The 18,579-nt window shown below is 38.9% G+C and overlaps 1 protein-coding gene across 5 annotated transcripts in view; it reads right to left on the bottom strand.

The window, feature by feature from the left end:
* LOC131425731 (transmembrane protein 47) overlaps positions 1-17,780 on the bottom strand; it is a 144,268-nt gene extending 126,488 nt beyond the window's left edge. The window contains exons 1-2 of one of the 5 annotated variants that reach the window (XM_058587833.1): positions 17,717-17,780; positions 16,968-17,280 (exon numbers count right to left, since the gene is read on the bottom strand). In XM_058587833.1, coding sequence (XP_058443816.1) covers positions 16,968-17,116 — 149 coding nt within the window. In that variant the 5' untranslated portion in view covers positions 17,117-17,280; positions 17,717-17,780. Of the gene's footprint in view, positions 1-16,967; positions 17,332-17,409; positions 17,429-17,479; positions 17,499-17,560; positions 17,580-17,716 lie in introns of those variants that run through there. The other 4 variants (XM_058587836.1, XM_058587835.1, XM_058587834.1 and 1 more) reach the window with 4 other exon arrangements.
* Between the last annotated feature and the right edge of the window lie 799 nt (positions 17,781-18,579).

The following is an 18,579-nucleotide window of genomic DNA, read 5'->3' as shown; positions in this document are numbered from 1 at the left end:
GAGGATTTCGACGTTATTTTGTAAGCATTCCCATTCAAAGTGCAAAACTACAGCAATTCTCGCGCCGGTAACTCCCCATAAAAAAATCTACATAATTGTTTTATGTTCAACCCCGATCAAAGTAGGTGGGATCAGAGACTAATAAAAATCTTTGACAGAGGCGCAACAGAAATTCCTCGGATTCATCGAAGCAAACGGATCTTTATTGTCTACTTTTCACACAATTTCGAGTGTGTGTACTGTAAACCATTCAAACCTTTTTTTTTACTTTTGCTGGACCTCGATTTCCAATATAACTGGCTCAAGTCCAGATCGTGATCCTGATTTTGAAACTGGATAAATATTATCATATTACTGCAGCTGGACCTGTTATATGGGAAATTCTGGTTCAGGTCCAGCTCCTCTTTCAGGATCTGGACCGTCAATGTGATAAGTCTAACAGTTCGGCTGAAAAGTTCGTATCGTTTAATAGAAACACACATTTTTTTGCCAAAATTCGTTTTTATTATTCAACATAATTGCCATCAGAGGCGATACAGCGATTATAGCGATCTTCCAACTTTTCGATACCATTTTTGTAGTACGATTTGTCCTTTGCCTCAAAATAGGCCTCAGTTTCTGCGATTACCTCTTCATTGCTTCTAATTTTTTTTTACCAGCGAGCATTCTCTTGATGTCTGAGAACAGGAAAAAGTCACTGGGGGCCAAATCTGGAGAATACGGTGGATGAGGGAGCAATTCGAAGTCCAATTCGTTCAATTTCAGCATGGTTTTCATCGACTTGTGACACGGTGCATTGTCTTGATGAAACAAAACTTTTTTCTTCTTCAAATGAGGCCGTTTTTTTAAATTTCGTCCTTTAAACGCTCTAATAACGCTATATAATAGTCACTGTTGATGGTTTTTCCCTTTTCAAGGTAGTCGATGAAAATTATACCTTGCGAATCCCAAAATACAGACGCCATAACCTTACCGGCCGATTGTTGAGTCTTTCCACGCTTTGGGTTCGGTTCATCGCGATCAGTCCAATAGTCCCAGATCAATCAATATAACCAATTAATAAGTAATTAAAATAATAAAGCGGAAATAATAAAGAATAATAAATAATAAATAATGATTTTATAACAACTGTTTAGAATATGTCAATGCAATGAATCAACTATTTTGTCTAAATCCTATTCACTCGTTTATTTTGTAACACGTAATTTCATTTATAAAAAATAGGTAAGTTTTTATTCGTTACGCGATAGTATTGCAAATCTTTCTTCAGTTTACTTTCCGGGACTTCAATATAGGATATTGTTGAAACGTTTACTCGGGAAATCAGTGAGTTTAGTGGTGCATCCGAGCAGCTTGAAACCGGAACATACTGAGTCGCGCGCGAATACGACCAATACTGAATTTTTTACTAACAAATATCCTTCTCCCGTGACACTTGTGGAGTGCGCAGTAGTATATACGGCTTCTAGTAACAACAAGTGTTGGACTAACATCCCTTCCCATTCCTTAGACGATCTACGTTCGGGCCTGGCCGGCGCCGGTACTGAGTAATGAATTCTGGAATTACCAGAAGATGTACATTAAAGGATGATTTACCAGTCCCAGGATGGATCATCTAAAAACTCCCTGTGCAATTTCAGCTAATCCCGATCAGTAACGGAGTAGCAACCAGGGGTGGTCGCTCAAGCTCAAGCTCAAATAATTAATATATTTTGGATTTATCTATCAACTTGAGGTTCCATTTAGCTTACTAGAATTTTATTGGTTAAATTCTTTTCTATTAATTCAATCAAATCAAACTGCTTTTGAGATTTAGCTGTTTATTAATTTCAGTTAATTCATTCGACAAAAAACGTTCTAATGAGTACAATGTAGTCAAGTTATAATATTGTGGATCGGAACGCAAATTTCTGTGAACTTTCACCAAAATCGAAGAGATGTTCAACAGTGTCGAATGTTTTTACACGTGCTGTTGTCGGTTCAAAATTATCCAGAAACTTTGGAAGCGAATAGTGCGAGATATAGTTTGAAATCGTCCCCAATATAAACTAATTTTCAGCCAACACCAAGTAGCTAAACGGTGTCATTAAAAAACAGTTTGAACAGCAGTGGACTCATGTTGCCGCCTCGAGGTACACCTGATATTTTCGTGATCGAAAATGACACATAACGTTCGAACTTGACGCATAAGACTCTACTACGCAAGAAAGAGCACAGTCAGTCCATAAACTTTTGTGTTGCACCCAGTCTTGCATAAAAGAAATCAGTCAAACACCGCTTTTTGATCAGATCAGCTGTGAAAAATTCTACTCTACTTGTAAGACACTTTTGCCGATTTGCATCGAAGTGCGTCGGAGATGAAAACAAGTTTCGATTTACGGGCCGTAAAGCAAACCTAGCATTATGAAAATACGTTTAGCTATCTTCGAAAGTACACATACACTCTCACCTGAATTTTCTTACAGTTTATGCAAGTCAACCATAGTCACGTTCAGTTGCAATGAAAAGACTACGTCACTGTGCCGCCGCACTAAACGAACTGGAAAGTAAGCGGAAATGGGTGGTCAAACTATTCTGGAGCCTGCAAGTGTATGGGGTTTCTCTGCAAAATCCCTAATCTGACATAGTTTCGAGCAAAGCAGTAAGCAGTGGATCCGAAGTATGCACAGTGTTCTGTGTGGGTGTATGTTCCGATACTATCGATTCGATAGCAGCTTAAAGCAGGGCTGATTTATTCGTTCCGAAGCGAAACGAGATAAATTTTGCTTGATCAAAACATGCTTCCCATAGAACTCGGTATCACAGAGAAGCAAACTGAGCAACAGCTAGAAAGAAGTGTTGTTTACAACTGTTATAGGAACTTCAGATAGCTCCTTCCGATCAAATACATACGAACGGAGTACGTGGGTTGGTTTTCAAGCAACTTCAATTTAAGTGGAACCAATACCGTACCTCCTTACTCCCCCCCCAGCCGTCCTACGCAGTCAGAACCGGAATCGATCCTTAATGTTAATAAAATTCCTCAGTCCATTAGTCGGGCAGAAACGGTTTTACGATGTCATGAAGTAGATTAAACGAATTGAGCAATCGGATTCCTTTATTATTGCTGATGCGAACGGTTATTCAATTATCAATCGGATTTTTTGAGGAATTTAGACCATTGTTTGTTGGGAAAAATTGTTGAGATTAGGTTACTTGATATTAGATTTCTGTTTTTACTTTTCATCATTGTCCAACGAGTAGAAGACAAACAGAAAATTTCTCTAATATGTTCTTCATACTCCAAGAATAGTGCAAATAGTGCAGAGTAGTTTTCTCATGAAAGTACTCATATTCCAATGCCTGAATGGTTGGTAGGAAACAAAATTACTTATCTTGAGACTAAATTTCAACCAAATCAAAAATGGCGCGCTCTTGTATATCGACTTGAACTCCATGCAACATTTTTTGCAGAATTTGAATTTTTTCTACTTTATCCATTCGAATAAAATCGGTTCAAAATGTTTCCAAAAAAGTGTCTAGATCCTATTCTGCAAAGCCGTTTTTTTGTGTCAAAGATCTTATTGGTAGCATACCACTCCAGAACCACCTTGAAGTAGTGGCAGCTGACCAAATCTCGTCAAAAGATGACTTTGCCACTATGCTTACGGATGAACGGGAAACGGAAACTTTTCGGGCATTATTGGATGTAATCTTGGGATGCCATCGTCATGGATGTGACGAATGGATCCATTTTCAGGCCGCAGCTGCAAATCGCTTGCCAAACCATGGCCATCTTCGCAAACTTGTCGGTAAATAAGAACTTGAATTTTTCCGGCGCAGGGCTTCGTCATCGTACAGTGGAAGTTCACTTCATCTGAGCTTAGCAAAGTACTCAAAAATTGAGAAATGAATTCAAAATTACCGTAACAAATTAGCAACTCATTAGTAACAAATTATACACTGGGTTTCGATTTATTTTCAAGCTTATTAAGAAGGAGTGCTTCGTTGAATTCACTTGATCTACTTGAAAATAAAAAACAGCTACAAATTCAAAATTACAGTGACTATTAGCAAAACTCATCGCCAATAAGTGCTTCGCTAAGTTCATGTTTATTTGCTATAGTTGAAGGCTGACTAAAAGTAAATTGGTACGCACAAAAAGACGCGTAATTCTTAATTGAAACCTGTTTTAATCTACCTAGTGGTGTTATGATGCCTTTCTCATATTACTCATAACATCATAAATATTACTGTGGAATTCTCAGAAACAACTGTTCATTGAATAGAAACAGGAAAATTTGTTCGAACGTAATCTAACGAAATCTACAAATCCAGTTTACCCTGTAGTTCCGAAACCGGAAGTAGCATGTAAGGAGTGTATCGAAAAGTAGTTAGCAACATTGATTATTGAATAAAAAAGCAAAAAACATATTTTGACATCAGTTTTCGATATATTGTAGAAAAATTACATTTTTATGCATTTCATTATATTGAAGAAAATCTTAGTTTCTGTGAAACGCTCGCACTTTGGACTTGACATTCTTCATTAAATTCTGCACAGTTACTTTTGTGACTTTCCTGGTGGCAGCTGTCCAGTTTTTTTTTGAGCTCCTGCATGTTTTGGGACACTGTACCTTCCTTCCGAAAGTGCCGCTTGACAATTGCCCAATACCTTTCAATTGGCCGAAGATCCGGGCAGTTCGGTGGGTTGATGTCCTTTTCCACGAATTGTACATTATTTTTTGACAACCACTGTAGAATGGAGTTGGCGTAGTGGGCTGAAGCCAAATCCGGCCAGAAGAGAGGAGGAGCCTCATGCTTTCTGTACAGTGGCAGCATTCTCTTCTTCAAACATTCTTCCTCGTACACCTTGGTGTTGATTGTGCCCTGTAAACCACAGGTACAAATTGCTTGTCAGACCAACACCTTCTGGTACACCGATTTCGTATAATATTGCGATCCGGGCAGCGCTAGAGAGTCTTCCTTGGCGTAGGTTTCGTCATCGATCAGGATGCATCCGTCTTTATTCTGTAGAATCCGGTTATACAGTTTTCGCGCTCTTGTTTTGGCCTGAACTTGGTGTGCCAGGGACTTTTTCGGCACATTCTGTTTCTTGTACGTTATCAGGGAGTTCCGAACTTTGATCCGTTGAATCATCCCGATGCTGGTGTTGAACAGCTTGGTCAAATCCCACGTCGACGTCGATGGGTTTTTTCATGATGTACTCAACCACTTTAGAGTCCCGGCCGGGCTGGCTGGGACCCGTTTTCCTACCGGATCGGGGCAAATCCTTCATGGAAAGGGTCTTAACGAACTTCTCGATAGTATTTTTGACACTGGTGTGGTGCACTTTCGCCCGTTTTGCAATTTCGTTGTACGTGACACCACTTTCTGAGCATCAAGTGTGCAGAATTTTCGTTCGCGTTTCCGGATCAATTCGACTCATCATTGAAACGATAAACCGTACCGAAACCAATCGATTGCGCAGCTGTTATTGGCATGTAAACAAACATGTCACCGCAAAACACTCTGCAAAAAATTAAGCCATTTCAGAGTAATAACTGTTTGAATGTTGCTAACCACTTATCGATACACTCCTTATAACGAATTCAGGAATTACGTATGCAACTGTAAGACTTTTTTTTTAATCTATAAGTTTGTGAAAATCGATTTGGTCCAAATTTTCCAGCTATTGACATTCTTTTATTCTTTCGGCTAAAATTTTTATCGACCACAACAGCGTTTTTTTACCAAAATCACACATTAGTAGCAGACATTCGTAACCGTATCGTTTTCTTTATAGCGTGTCCGAAATGAAACAAAGCACGCATCGTTCGTGTTGTGTTTTCTTCTTCCACGTTGCACGGACCGGTGCGTACCGGTGTTGTATTGTCATTCCATATGACGGTTTGAAAGTTTGGACACTTATCGCCCTGTAATAGCAGAACCTGAAGTCGGATTCGGATGAAATTTTACAGTAGCTTTGGAGAGAATGTAAGCTTTAAGAATCAAATGTAAGCCAAGTTCTTTGTGTTGGTAATTTCTATGTTTCTATGTAACTAGTAGTTGAATGTTCATGACGAAATCCAAATTTCTCAGGTAAAAAAAATTAATTGTCATTTATATGAGACATCATTTTCAACAAGATAATTTTTTCAAAAAGTTTACTGAAAGAAGAAAATAAGCTAATTGGTCGATAACTTGATGTTTCCGCTGAGTTTTTATCAGGTTTGAGGATGAGAATTACATTAGCGTTTTTCCATCTCATAGGGAAGTAAGATAATCACTGAAAATAACTTTAAAAATTCGCTTAGTTACATGATTTTTTGTCGTGAATACGACTTACTTTACTATGGGGTGCCTTTTCAAAATTAGCTATATGGAAGAATGGGCAGAACTTAATCGTGAATATCTCGACTTGTATTAATGGCAACAACATAATTCTTTCACTATTTCATTAAAAATATGATCAGGAATTTATGATAAAATTTTAAACAGTGTGAGATAACCACAAACAACTCAAAAATTAAGTTTTCTCAAAATTTGAAAACAACGCGGAAAACTCTTTACTTTCGCTTGGGTTCTTCGCGCAAGGACGACGATTTTGAGGTAGTCAGGCACATATCTTCAACTGCCTGCGTATGAAAGGGGAACTGTGGTCGAAAATCGATCATTTCTTCTTGTGCTGTGCGTTGGAAGGAAGCGGACGTTGTGGGTATGATTTAATCAAAAAGCAGCTTCGGAGAGTGCACCTGCGTGGTTAAAAATCTCAAACGCTCAGGTCGCAACTCTCATTTGGACCAGAGTTACCATATTCACAGATTTTTTTTGTAAAACCACAGATTTTTTGTCTATTTTGCAACACAGATTCTGAACACAGAACACAGATTTTATCAAAATTAACAGATTTCTACAGATTTTTAACGTGTTGTTCATAGATTTTCACAGATTATGATCGAAAATATGCAACACAGATGTTACACAGATTTTTCAAATTGAAACACAGATCTCAAAATGGCAACTCTGATTTGGACTTCAGTCGTCCAGTGGAGCAGATGGCAATGAAAGCAGGCCTTTTGCGTGGTATAAAGCCTCAAACGCTTAGGTCGTGCTTTCATTTGGACTTCAATCGTCAGGTGGAGCAGTCGTCAATGCTTTCATTTGGACTTCGGTCGGCAGGTGAAGCAGTCGCTAGTAATAAGAGCAGACCTTTAGCGTTGTACAAAACCTTAAACGCTCAGGTCGCAGAGCCAGTTTCCCTTCGAAGAAGATCGATTACATCATCCTGTTGGTGGTCGTTTGCATTGGAGCAAAGTACAACGGAAAATGAACAACAATGTTTAACATTATGCAAAATCAGCCCTTCGCATGGCTCTAAATGTTACCTAAAGAACTATAAAGCTTGCTTCTTTGTAAATCGAAAATTAAAATTATCAGTGTAGTGCAAATCTAAGATAATTTGATAAGTTTTTTGCAATTTTCACAGTTCTAAATTCGCAACAGTGTTTAAAATCGTATATATCCAATCAGTGTTTAATATCGTAGAAAATTATACAATTTGGCTCTTCTGGGATGCCAGAAATTAATCCCGTACAGCATTTTGATAGTATCTTTTACTAAAATATTGAAATCCGAAATGAAATAATCGACATCACAACTCTCTAAGGTGCCATTTAGAACCATAATTTTATACCCAAAGAATTATGCGAAATTTTACTTCACTATACTGTATACGCCCCATTTTTCAACCAGTTGTAGTTTGTAGTAAACTTTTTGCAGATTTGCTATATAAAATGCATAGCACCGGCTCAGAAGCCATTCATTTCGAATTTGGCTGTCGTTATCATCGTGTTCATTATGGTGCGATCGAGGAAGAAGCAGGAGACTTCAACAGAACACATGTCAGTTTCGCATTCACGGACAATAGGTCATCCTGGAAATAGAAGACGGAAGTCAGCGGTATCCATCGGAAGTCAATGGTATCCATCGGAATTTGAACTCGTCACTCTCCATCACGAACGTCTTCATAAAAGGTTCTTTTCAGAACCACCATTATTTTATCATAAGAAACTATACTGGTTATTTCGTAATATTTGTGTGTCAGAATGTTTAATGTAACTAATCTGTACTGTAGCCTATCGATCAACTAACTTATATTCGGAAGTATAAAGTAAAAGTGTCAGTTTTATTCGTATTCACGACATCCAGTTATGTCTCTGACATTACACACCTATACTTTTTGTTTTGAGGTTGATAAATTTGGCTGACCAAATTCCGATGTCGTCAGAAGATTGAATAGGGAATTTCCAGTACCGTATCTGAAGAACTACTGGCGGTTTCGAGCAAAGGTTCTGGCCATACAGTACCGAACAGATGAGCTGAAGAAGTGCTGCCAAAGCAAAGCGCCACGGTACGAACAGAATATCAAGGACAGTTCACCGAAAATTTAAGTCTACTGAATTTTTGAGTATTGAGTAACTACATTACTACTTATAAAAGTAAACCGATAATTCGTGTAGCATAATTTCCCACAAGCTCAAACTTTTCCAGTAATTGTCGTTGTTTAGTTGATTGGAAATCATACCAATTTAGATTCATTCAAACGGAGCACGGAGACTTGGTTCGTTCCGATGAGGTTCAGAAAAAGAAAAATAAGCACCGAACTGCCGTTGCCATTCGTAGAGGGTCACTTATCGCATCGAAAAGAAGTCAACATTTTTTATGGAATGTTCCGAGCACCGAAAAAGAAGGCATGCTCCCACATTCCACATCTTCAAATTTCTACCGAAAGCATTTTTATTATTCATGACTACAACGAGACAATGCACCCCGAGATGAAAGTAAAAAGCAGCAAAGTAAATCCATCCGAACGCCCAAGTTTCGCAGAAGCAATTTCCTTTCCACAATAATCATGGTTATCATTATCATCATCATCGTCGTCATCGTCGTCGTCGTCGTCGTTAATGCCCTGATTCCCACATCATACGCCTCGAAAAAAAAACAACGAAATGTACGCCAGCATGCTTGCTGACACGGCCGCCATTGTAATTCTTGTTCCGAAAGCTACGTGAAACGATCCAAATGTGATGCTTCCTGGTTTTTGCCTTATATCATACTCTAACCGACTTCGCATAGATGTACTGCACTGGCCATTTCCTCGTAGAGAAGTGTTCCGGCCAAGAAACAAAAGCGCCTCGTTTTGGTTCTTTTTTTTTGTTATCTTAGCACTCGTGCCAGAGACTATTCTGTAAGTTAATTGCACAGACACAATCGAACATTTTCGACATAGCGTTCCGGGACGACCTGGTCCCACCTGGAACAGCAAAACCTGCACCGTAAGCACATTTCGCCCGCGTCAGTCTGTCGAATGTGCTGACCAAGTCATATCACATAGTCGTTAAAAGCTAATGTAGGAAGTTTCACAAACTGGCCATGCACCATGCCATCACCGGACGTTTCCGACCGACCTACCGGTCATTTCTTGGCTGTTATACTTGGTGCGAATGACCCAGCACCACCACCACCACCACCAACTACCGTATAATGATCTCAGGTTCACCGGTGCCCAGAATGACATCGCTTTCGCTGCGCTATCACATCGCGGTCAAATGCCAGCACAGGCACACAAGCTTAGTTCGTCTCTCGGTGGTCTTTGCTTTCATCAGATGTGATTTTTTTTCCTTCTCCACCATTGCTGCCGTAGTGGGAACAACAGTAGTGCCCTTTCCTGCTCGCACTGACTGGCAGTGTCTTTGTTGAGCGCCGATAGATACACGTTTGCTTTGGGAGACAATAATATTTTCACTAATCTTTGACAGAACGCCGACCACGTTTCCATTTGCTAAAAGCCATCCGTCGTTGCTCGCCTGCTACGATAATTTTTTAACAGGACAGTATCGCAGGTCCAATGATGGCCCTTCGCCGATCCGAATGAAATATTACTATGATTCATGCATTATACAATGGAATCCCGTTGAAAAAATGTTAAAACCACTAAAATAGAAACAAAAATAAATTACCATTAATGGAATATCGGGTAGAGGAAAGTCGTATAAAGCGCCTCTGTCGACTAAAACGCTCCAGTTGCTTTTGAAGCATTTAACTTTTCTAAACAAAAGTTTTATCACTAACACTACCTTTTCCTAGGATTTTTTTACTAAACAAGTTTGGTATTTGCCGTCTGCTGCAAAATATGACTAAACTGAAAATATTAAAGATGTAAAATTTTACGTCACAAAAATAAGCATTTTATCCGTATAAGACGTCAAATAATCGGTGTCTATTAAGTAATTAGCATTTGGCAGTGATAAAACTTAAACTTAAACATGCCAAGAAACTTGGCCATATTTTTTTTCATAACAGCACAGCAAAAAAATATTAAATTTCCAGCTGATGCAAACGCACATATAATTCAATTCATTAAACTGTAATGCGTAAAATGAGTGAATTTTACATAAATGATTTAAACAACTAGAAAAAAAACGTGTAAATTTAAGTCTTTTGTGACCGATATATTCAAGCGTCAAAAATGACTCTGACCTAACACATGTTCAACGCGTTCTGATATATTTTTCAGAGCTAAAACCTGTTAAATTACACGCCTGCTTGGAAAGTGGGTTATGTTTGACACATATTTCAATCATTCTTGTGAAATCCAGTCATTTTGCGAATTACGTTCTTATTAATTGTGTCATATATGTGTTAGATCAACTGTAAAAATGAGTCATTTTTGGCGCTCGAATATGTCGGTCTAAAAAGACGTAAATTTACACGATTTTTCTAGGTGAGACTAGTTCAATTTGAACTGCTCTGCACTAATGAGTCAAAGACGAAACGTAAAAATAATAAAAACGGTTATGTGCCCTAGCACAAAATTTGGCTAACCGGCTAAATGAGATATTCTTTGCTTTTTGCCTCTCTAATATAGAAAGGTTATGCAATCACTGTGAAAACCGACTTTTGAACCGAGGCCCGGAGGGCCGTGTTTCATATACCATTCGACCCAGTTTGTCGAGAACGCAAAATGTGTGTGTGTATGTAATGTTTTTTTGCACTAACTTTTCTCAGAGATGGCTGAACCGATTTTCACAAACTTAGATTCATATGAAAAGTCTTCTGGTCCCATACAAAATTCCTGAATATTATTAGGAACCGAGTATCGGTTCCGAAGCTATGGGATAAAATGCGCAAAAAATGAAAATATGTGTTCTAACTTTTCTTATAGATGGCGCGACCGATTTTCACAAACATAGGTTCAAACGAAAGTTATTGTGGTCCCATATAATTGATATGAGAAAGACATCATTACACCACTTGGCGGATTAAAACAGGTTTTTCTCTCTTCTGTTAAAAACTCATCAATTTTCACGTTCGAATGACACCCAGAATTTTAATTTTGTTATGAGTACGAAATAGTTAACGAACATATCTCGGTTGATTTTTCGAAGGGCCGTATGAGCAAGTGACAGTTTCTCTTTGTTTGCTTTCTCTTTCGATAATTGTGACGCGATTATAAAAGTTTTCGTGGATTTCACAAATCTGTTTTGGAAGTCGAAGGTTTCGGGTTTCATTTGATACAAAGAGTCGAGTGGTGAATGAGGAAACCGCTAAGTAACTAATAGAAGAGAAAGTAAACAAAGAGAAACTGTCACTTGCTTATACCGGCTCTTTGAAAAATCAACCAAGATATCGTTGTGAGCATTTCATGTCATATAAACCAATGAGAATTTTTCTTTGTTTACTTTCTCTTCTGTTAATAACTCCTTAATTTTCACGTTAGCTTACAATAACAGTTCGGCTGAAAAGTTCGTATCGTTTAATAGAAACACACATTTTTTTGCCAAAATTCGTTTTTATTATTCAACATAATTGCCATCATAGGCGATACAGCGATTATAGCGATCTTCCAACTTTTCGATACCATTTTTGTAGTACGATTTGTCCTTTGCCTCAAAATAGACCTCAGTTTCAGCGATTACCTATTCATTACTTCTAAATTTTTTACCAGCGAGCATTCTCTTGAGGTCTGAGAACAGGAAAAAGTCACTGGGGGCCAAATCTGGAGAATACGGTGGATGAGGGAGCAATTCGAAGCCCAATTCGTTCAATTTCAGCATGGTTTTCATCGACTTGTGACACGGTGCATTGTCTTGATAAAACAAAACTTTTTTTCTTCTCCAAATGAGGCCGTTTTTTTTTTTTAAATTCCGTCCTTCAAACGCTCTAATAACGCTATAAAATAGTCACTGATGATGGTTTTTCCCTTGCGAATCCCAAAATACAGACGCCATAACCTTACCGGCCGATTGTTGAGTCTTTCCACGCTTTGGGTTCGGTTGATCGCGTGCAGTCCACTCAGCTGACTGTCGATTGGACTCCGGAGTAAAGTGATGGAGCCATGTTTCGTCCATTGTTATATATCGACGAAAAAATCGGTTTTATTTCGATATAACAGCTCCAAACACTGCTCAGAATCATCAATTCGTTGTTGTTTTTGATCGATTGTGAGCTCACGCGGCACCCATTTTGCACAAAGCTTTCTCATATCCAAATATTCGTGAATAATATGTCCAACACGTTCCTTTGATATCTTTAGGGTGTCAGCTACCTCGATCAACTTCACTTTACGGTCATTGAAAATCATTTTTTCCATTTTTTCACAATAACAAAAGTAGCTTCACTCAAAATGCAATATCTCACAAACTAATAATCAGACAGCTGTCAAATTTATACACGTATCTTTTGAAGGTTGGTACTAACTGAAAATGGTATGGATTTAATTCTAGTGGCGCCCTCTCATAGAAACGATACGAACTTTTCAGCCGATCTGTTATATTCGTGTAGAATGAACAATATTTCCATTTTTCTCACTATACCAGATATGTAACGAACATTTGTGTAATAACGCAGATATACTCGAAAGAGAAAGTAAACAAAAATAATCAGTGATTAGCTTTCAGGCTATTTCGCACTAAATCAACTCATTTATTGTTTTGTTCGATGAGTTCCATTGTGAAATATAAGTTCGATATCAAAAGGTGATTAGGGCTCCCTCCACATGTGGCAAAATATGATAATTGTAAATTTTCAAAGTGGATATGATTTTACAACAACGATATTGCATTAAATTTTGCGTTAAAAACGGTTTCAATGGTGCGACGACATTGTAAATATTAGAAGAGTGTTTCGGCAACGATACTCTTAAAAAAACAGTCGTTTATCAGTGGCACGAACATTTCATAAGTGACTATAAGTCTGTGAATGAAGATGAGAGAAGCGGTAAGCGATGCTCACAGTTTTCATTGATTACAAGGGTGTTGTATATCATCAATTCCTTCCGCAAGGACAGACCGTCAACAAGGAGTATTACTTGGGCGAAATAAGACGTTTGCCTGAAGCAATTCGCCGAAAACGTCCAGATTTGTTGTCAAACAACTCGTGAATCTTGTTCAACAATAACGCACCATCACACAACGCCATCGTTATCCGTGAACATTTGGCTAAAAACGAAACGAACACCATTCAGCAACCACCGAATTTACCTGATTTGGCTCCCTGAGACTTTTGCTCACCGTTTTCGCTGCTCTTGCGGTCCATCATTCAGCTCATGAGGAACCTTGGTTTCTTTTCCCATGACGTGTAGACTCAAAAAATGGCTTATTGGCTAATGTTTAACATCCCCGTCATAACAAAAGAAACGACAACGTATACCAGTTTTAAATTTGACAGTAGAACTGTTCGAGTAAAGAAAACTAGAACGGCTGGCTGGGAATATGTTCAATTTTAGTTCTATTATAGATAGCCCATATAAAACTTCTAGCTGCTGAATTTTCTCTAAAGCTTACTGAAATGTAAAGGGCGATTTCCAATAGATATAGAATTTGATTAAAAAATAAACAAATTTATGAAATTTTTATTGGAATCAATAGAACGATCAACACAATTTAATGTTCGAAGATGATTTCATGCAAATGTTGGCCGCGGATCCGCTTTAAATGGCCTTTGCGAAAGGTCCAAATTTAGCATACTCTCTTCAACATATCGCTCGGTATTTCACGAATAAATGCTTAAATATTGGCTTTCAGTGCGTCAATCGTTGCTCGTAGACACGAGCCCAACAAGAAAAAGTTCAAAGGCGTTAAAATACATGATCTAGGGGGCCAATTGACGAGCCCAAAACGTGAGATAAACTGTTAGCCGAAGGCGGCTCTCAATTTGATCATTGTTTCGCATGCCGTGTGGGATGTGGCACCGTCTTGTTGAAACTACATATCAGGCATGTCCAATTCTTCCATTTTGGGCAAAAGAAGTCGTCAATCATCACACGGTAGCGCTCGTCATTCACAGTAACGGGATATGTTCAATTGCTCATAGTCGCTTTTGAAGAAATATGGCCCGATGATGCCACCGACCCATAATCCACACCAAACAGTGACTTTTTTGGGATGCAAGTAGCTTTTGCAATGCTGCTAGCTGGTCTGCACTCAAGATGCGGCAATTTTTCTAGTTGACGTATTAATTAATCCAGAAATTAGCTTTGTTGCTGAACACAATGTTTCGATAAAAAAGTTAATCTCTTCATATTTTAACCGAACATGAATTTTGATAGTAAAATTCAATAGTTTGCAAGCATTGTTCGTTCGTAAGTCGATTCGTGATTAAATTATAGATCAAACTGAATAAGTTTCACGATGATACAAGACACTAGAGTGCCTATAACCAGAGTGACGACATCTCATCCGTAATTTTGGCAACAATTCAAAACATTCCATTAGCTTTACATTGAATTGACAGGTCGTTTGCTCGTTTGGAACTGGGAGCTGTCATTCCAAACGAACAGCTGCCGCCACTCTGATTATAGTCACTCTACAAGACACGATTCATGGGTGATTTGTTAAAAACAGTGTTGCTAAAAAGATACTTGCATAAAAAATCCCCTTTTATATACTGTTTTCCCTAGTTTAAGAAGCTCGTTGGACAAGACACAATTTTGATTCCATCATGCTGTGAATTACATCGCTGTCTTTGCGAAGCGATTAGATTTGGCACTTGATGTAGATTGTTGGCTATCTTAACTTTCGTCACAATTTGGTGCAAAAATCCTTTCGTGTTATACCAAGGAACTTAAATTTTCTCGCCGTTTTTCCTGCTATCTGTCATTCGGTACAAGTAGAACCCATTTTCCCACCATCCCATTTTTCTCATGACGTGTAGATGATCAGAAATGGTTTGGTGACTAACGATTAACTTCTTCGCCATGGGTTTTTGAGCTTGGGTAGTGCTTCCGTTTCACAATTCTTGCAATTCAGAGTATTTGAAAACACAAAGCCTACTTCAGTGTATGAAATGCGACAGAACTCATGGTAGGAGTAGATTTTTTCAAACCAGTTCTCATTTATTTTACGATTGATTAAATGCGGTCCTTCGTACAATGAATCGTTACATAAAGGGTTAACGATTTCGAACCCCTTGCACTTTATCATGTGAAACAAATTAATATTACCCAGTAAATTTTATCGAACCACATCAGTCCAATCCACAGTGGTCCGGATCCACAATTTATGGGGACAAAAACATTTGTGGCTTAGCCTTATATTTTAGAGCTATGATGTCTTCAGAACAAACGAAAAAGAAGGTAAACAAATAGAGGCTCTAATTCAAGAATAGGCCCATTTGTCGAGGTGGTTCAATATTTTGAGAAAGATCTGTTGCTCACAAAGAATCGTCGTCACAAATCTGTTTATGGAAAGAACGATCAATCAACTGACAAGTGTCGTAAATGAACAGAACCCAAACCCGATTTGAGCGACAAATTTTAGAAGTTTCAAGTATGTCAGCATGATTGTGTGATGAAACAAGTGCATTCCACTGACAATTGAATGGATTTGTTATGACTGCTGGAGGGCAAAGTTTGGACGTCCGTTGTGCAACAACGTATTCGTCTGGGAACAAACCTCGATTGGCCGACCCTTGATCTTTTTTCAAGTGTTATTTGTTGTTCTGGAATGCCACGATCATCTTGAGAGCTCGGTGGAACGGTGATCTGGAAACGGTACGGCTGACGTCATATTGTTGCATATCTTCACGAGTACACACGAAGGCGATTACCCGTCGTTTTGTTCGGCACTCCAGATGAGGGCTCTAACAACGAAAACAACAACACACAGCACAGTTAGATGAGTTGAGAGAGGGAGATAATATATTTACTCCATCCAACTCGCTGGCGTGCGCTATTTTTGTGTTGTTTTCGATCTTTTTTATGCCACTTTGTGCTCCACAGAGAGAAGGTGACTGGCGAGCTGGGTTGCCAGATATACGGAGGGAAATCGTAATTCAATTTCTTTTGTTTATCGTTGTCGGGCGGTAGTTCTGGATAAGCTGGCACCCCTAGACAGCCAGAAAGGATCATCCGCGTTTGTGTACGAGAATTCATAAAAATGAAACCAGACCTGTCATGCTTTCCTCTCATTGTGGGTGTCCGTGTGTGTTTAAGAAATGATACCAAAAATCGTGGGAAAAGTGCTAAACCTGATTGCTCTATTTTTAGTTGCCGTAAACGTTTCGGTTACTGGTATTTTAAGGGGTGTTCGTTCTCATATATGCAACAATAGTAGGCTGGTCGGGGAAAAAGTAATGCTGTTGGATGGAAAGGATGCTCACATGCTTCAGTGCTGCCGATGCAAACAACACACCAACACACAAGCGCTCGTGCGTTCGTGTTAGTAAAGCTGCACGCAGCAGTCGCGATTAGGGAGGAAAATTTTATGTTGCAAACAAAAGCGCAGATTTAGCACACGCAACTACGTCCGATTTGCCAATTTTCGTCGGTTAGCTTTGCCACAGAAAGCCTAGTTTATGTGCTTGAGTTAAATCGAAATAAGTCTCAATCACATTTTCATGCACTAGGGGGGGAAACTCCTTATATGGGAGATTTAGCCCTCCGTCGTCACACTGACGGATGTTAGCTTCGTTCCAGCTTTGTTTACCTTTCCTTGAAGTAGTCCAGTGTCACAGATTCGGAATCGAACTCGCTGTAATCGGGCAACGAATCTCCATCGAAGGATGACTGGATTCCACTCAGTCCCAGTTGTCGCTGGTAGTAGTCATCGCTTTTGGCCGTCAACACTTTTGACATTTCACTTTCAGCCTTTTTTTTGTATTATCTTACGACGAGAGCACGTTCACTTTCACCCGCACTTTTTCTCCTTAAATTATGTTATAAATAAACTCCGATCTGATTGATTATTAAATTCAGCACGAAAAACCAATTAAGATTTCCACTCAAAACACCAATCTTCCCTATTTGGATGTAAAAAAAAAATTAGAACACTTGTACTCGTCAACTAAAAAACACACTTTTCACGCGTTGGGACCGACCGACCGACGGTTCGGGATCATAAAATTATTTCCTAAAAAAAGAAAATCTACGCGAAAAACCAAGAACCGAAGCAGCAATCTGATGTGTGGCCAGCAAGAATTGATTTTCGCTAGGTCTCACTCTGGCACCCGTGCAGCTAAAGTTTGTCTCTTTCCCGACGGTACTTTTCGCACACTAGTTTTTGCGTTCTTTTCGGCGTACTCCTCTTCTGTTGGCAAACTGCAATATCGTAAACCAGAACATCAGAAGGCAGAGAGCAAAGAAATTCGTGGTGGCCCCCGTTCGGTTTGAAAGTTCTTCTTTTCTGACGCACTATGCTGCCGCTCGGTTCTTCGGCAATGACGAAAAGACACTCACCTATCCGCGACCGACGCTCTTTCGAAACTGAAACTGAAATTGTTTTGTCTGCCGTCGTCAGATCGTCTCTCTCATGGGCATCGCGCTCCCATCGTCGATGCTGATCTCTTTCCCTCTCTCTCTTCCTCCGAACGACGACAAAGGGAAAGTTTTCCAGACAGAATCAGCTGTTTTTGTGTTAGTTACTGGATTGTCGCGTACAATGTTTGCACTGCAAAAGATTGCACGATATGTTGCGTAGCATTTGCAGAAGCTTTTTCGTGTGGATAATTTCTGTTTGAAGCTTGGATGCTGTTCGTCAACTTGTTAGTTTGAACATTTGGCGCTCCTGGACATGCGGTCGTTGTTTGTTGCCGTTGACAACAACGTGCAATCAAATTTCGATAATAATCCATATGAAAATTTGAAGTGTCAGAATAACGATCCGGATAGAACAAGATTCTTTTCGATAATAGAAGAAAATAGCAAATGAGGACGAAAATTTTGATGTGGTGTGTTAAAAATGAAATGTAATGTCATACAATTCAAAATTTCGAGACGAAGATGAGAGTTATTTTTTCCCTCTCAGCAGACCGTTCAATTTTGTTGATTTTTGAGCGCTTGTTGAACGACATATTGCACGAAATATTCGTTCAATTTGCTGGAACGGTTTGTTGTTGTTTTTTCTCTTGCAAAAATAGTGTGAAAATTAAGTGTTACCTTTACATAGAAAGAAAATTTGTTGTTATTCTACGTGAAGTAGAAGTATTGTGGAGGTATGTATTGTTAGTTTAAACAAATAAGTGGAGAAAACTTCAGAAATTCTGCAGTAAAACTAGTCCAACGGGGCTCCAACTCCTCATGTTAAAATGGCTCAACAATGG

This window comes from Malaya genurostris, chromosome 1 (genome assembly GCF_030247185.1).
Source record: "Malaya genurostris strain Urasoe2022 chromosome 1, Malgen_1.1, whole genome shotgun sequence".
Classification (NCBI taxonomy): domain Eukaryota; kingdom Metazoa; phylum Arthropoda; class Insecta; order Diptera; family Culicidae; genus Malaya; species Malaya genurostris.
The sequence above is the reverse complement of the archived record's forward strand: the minus strand, read 5'-3'. Positions and strand labels throughout refer to the sequence as shown.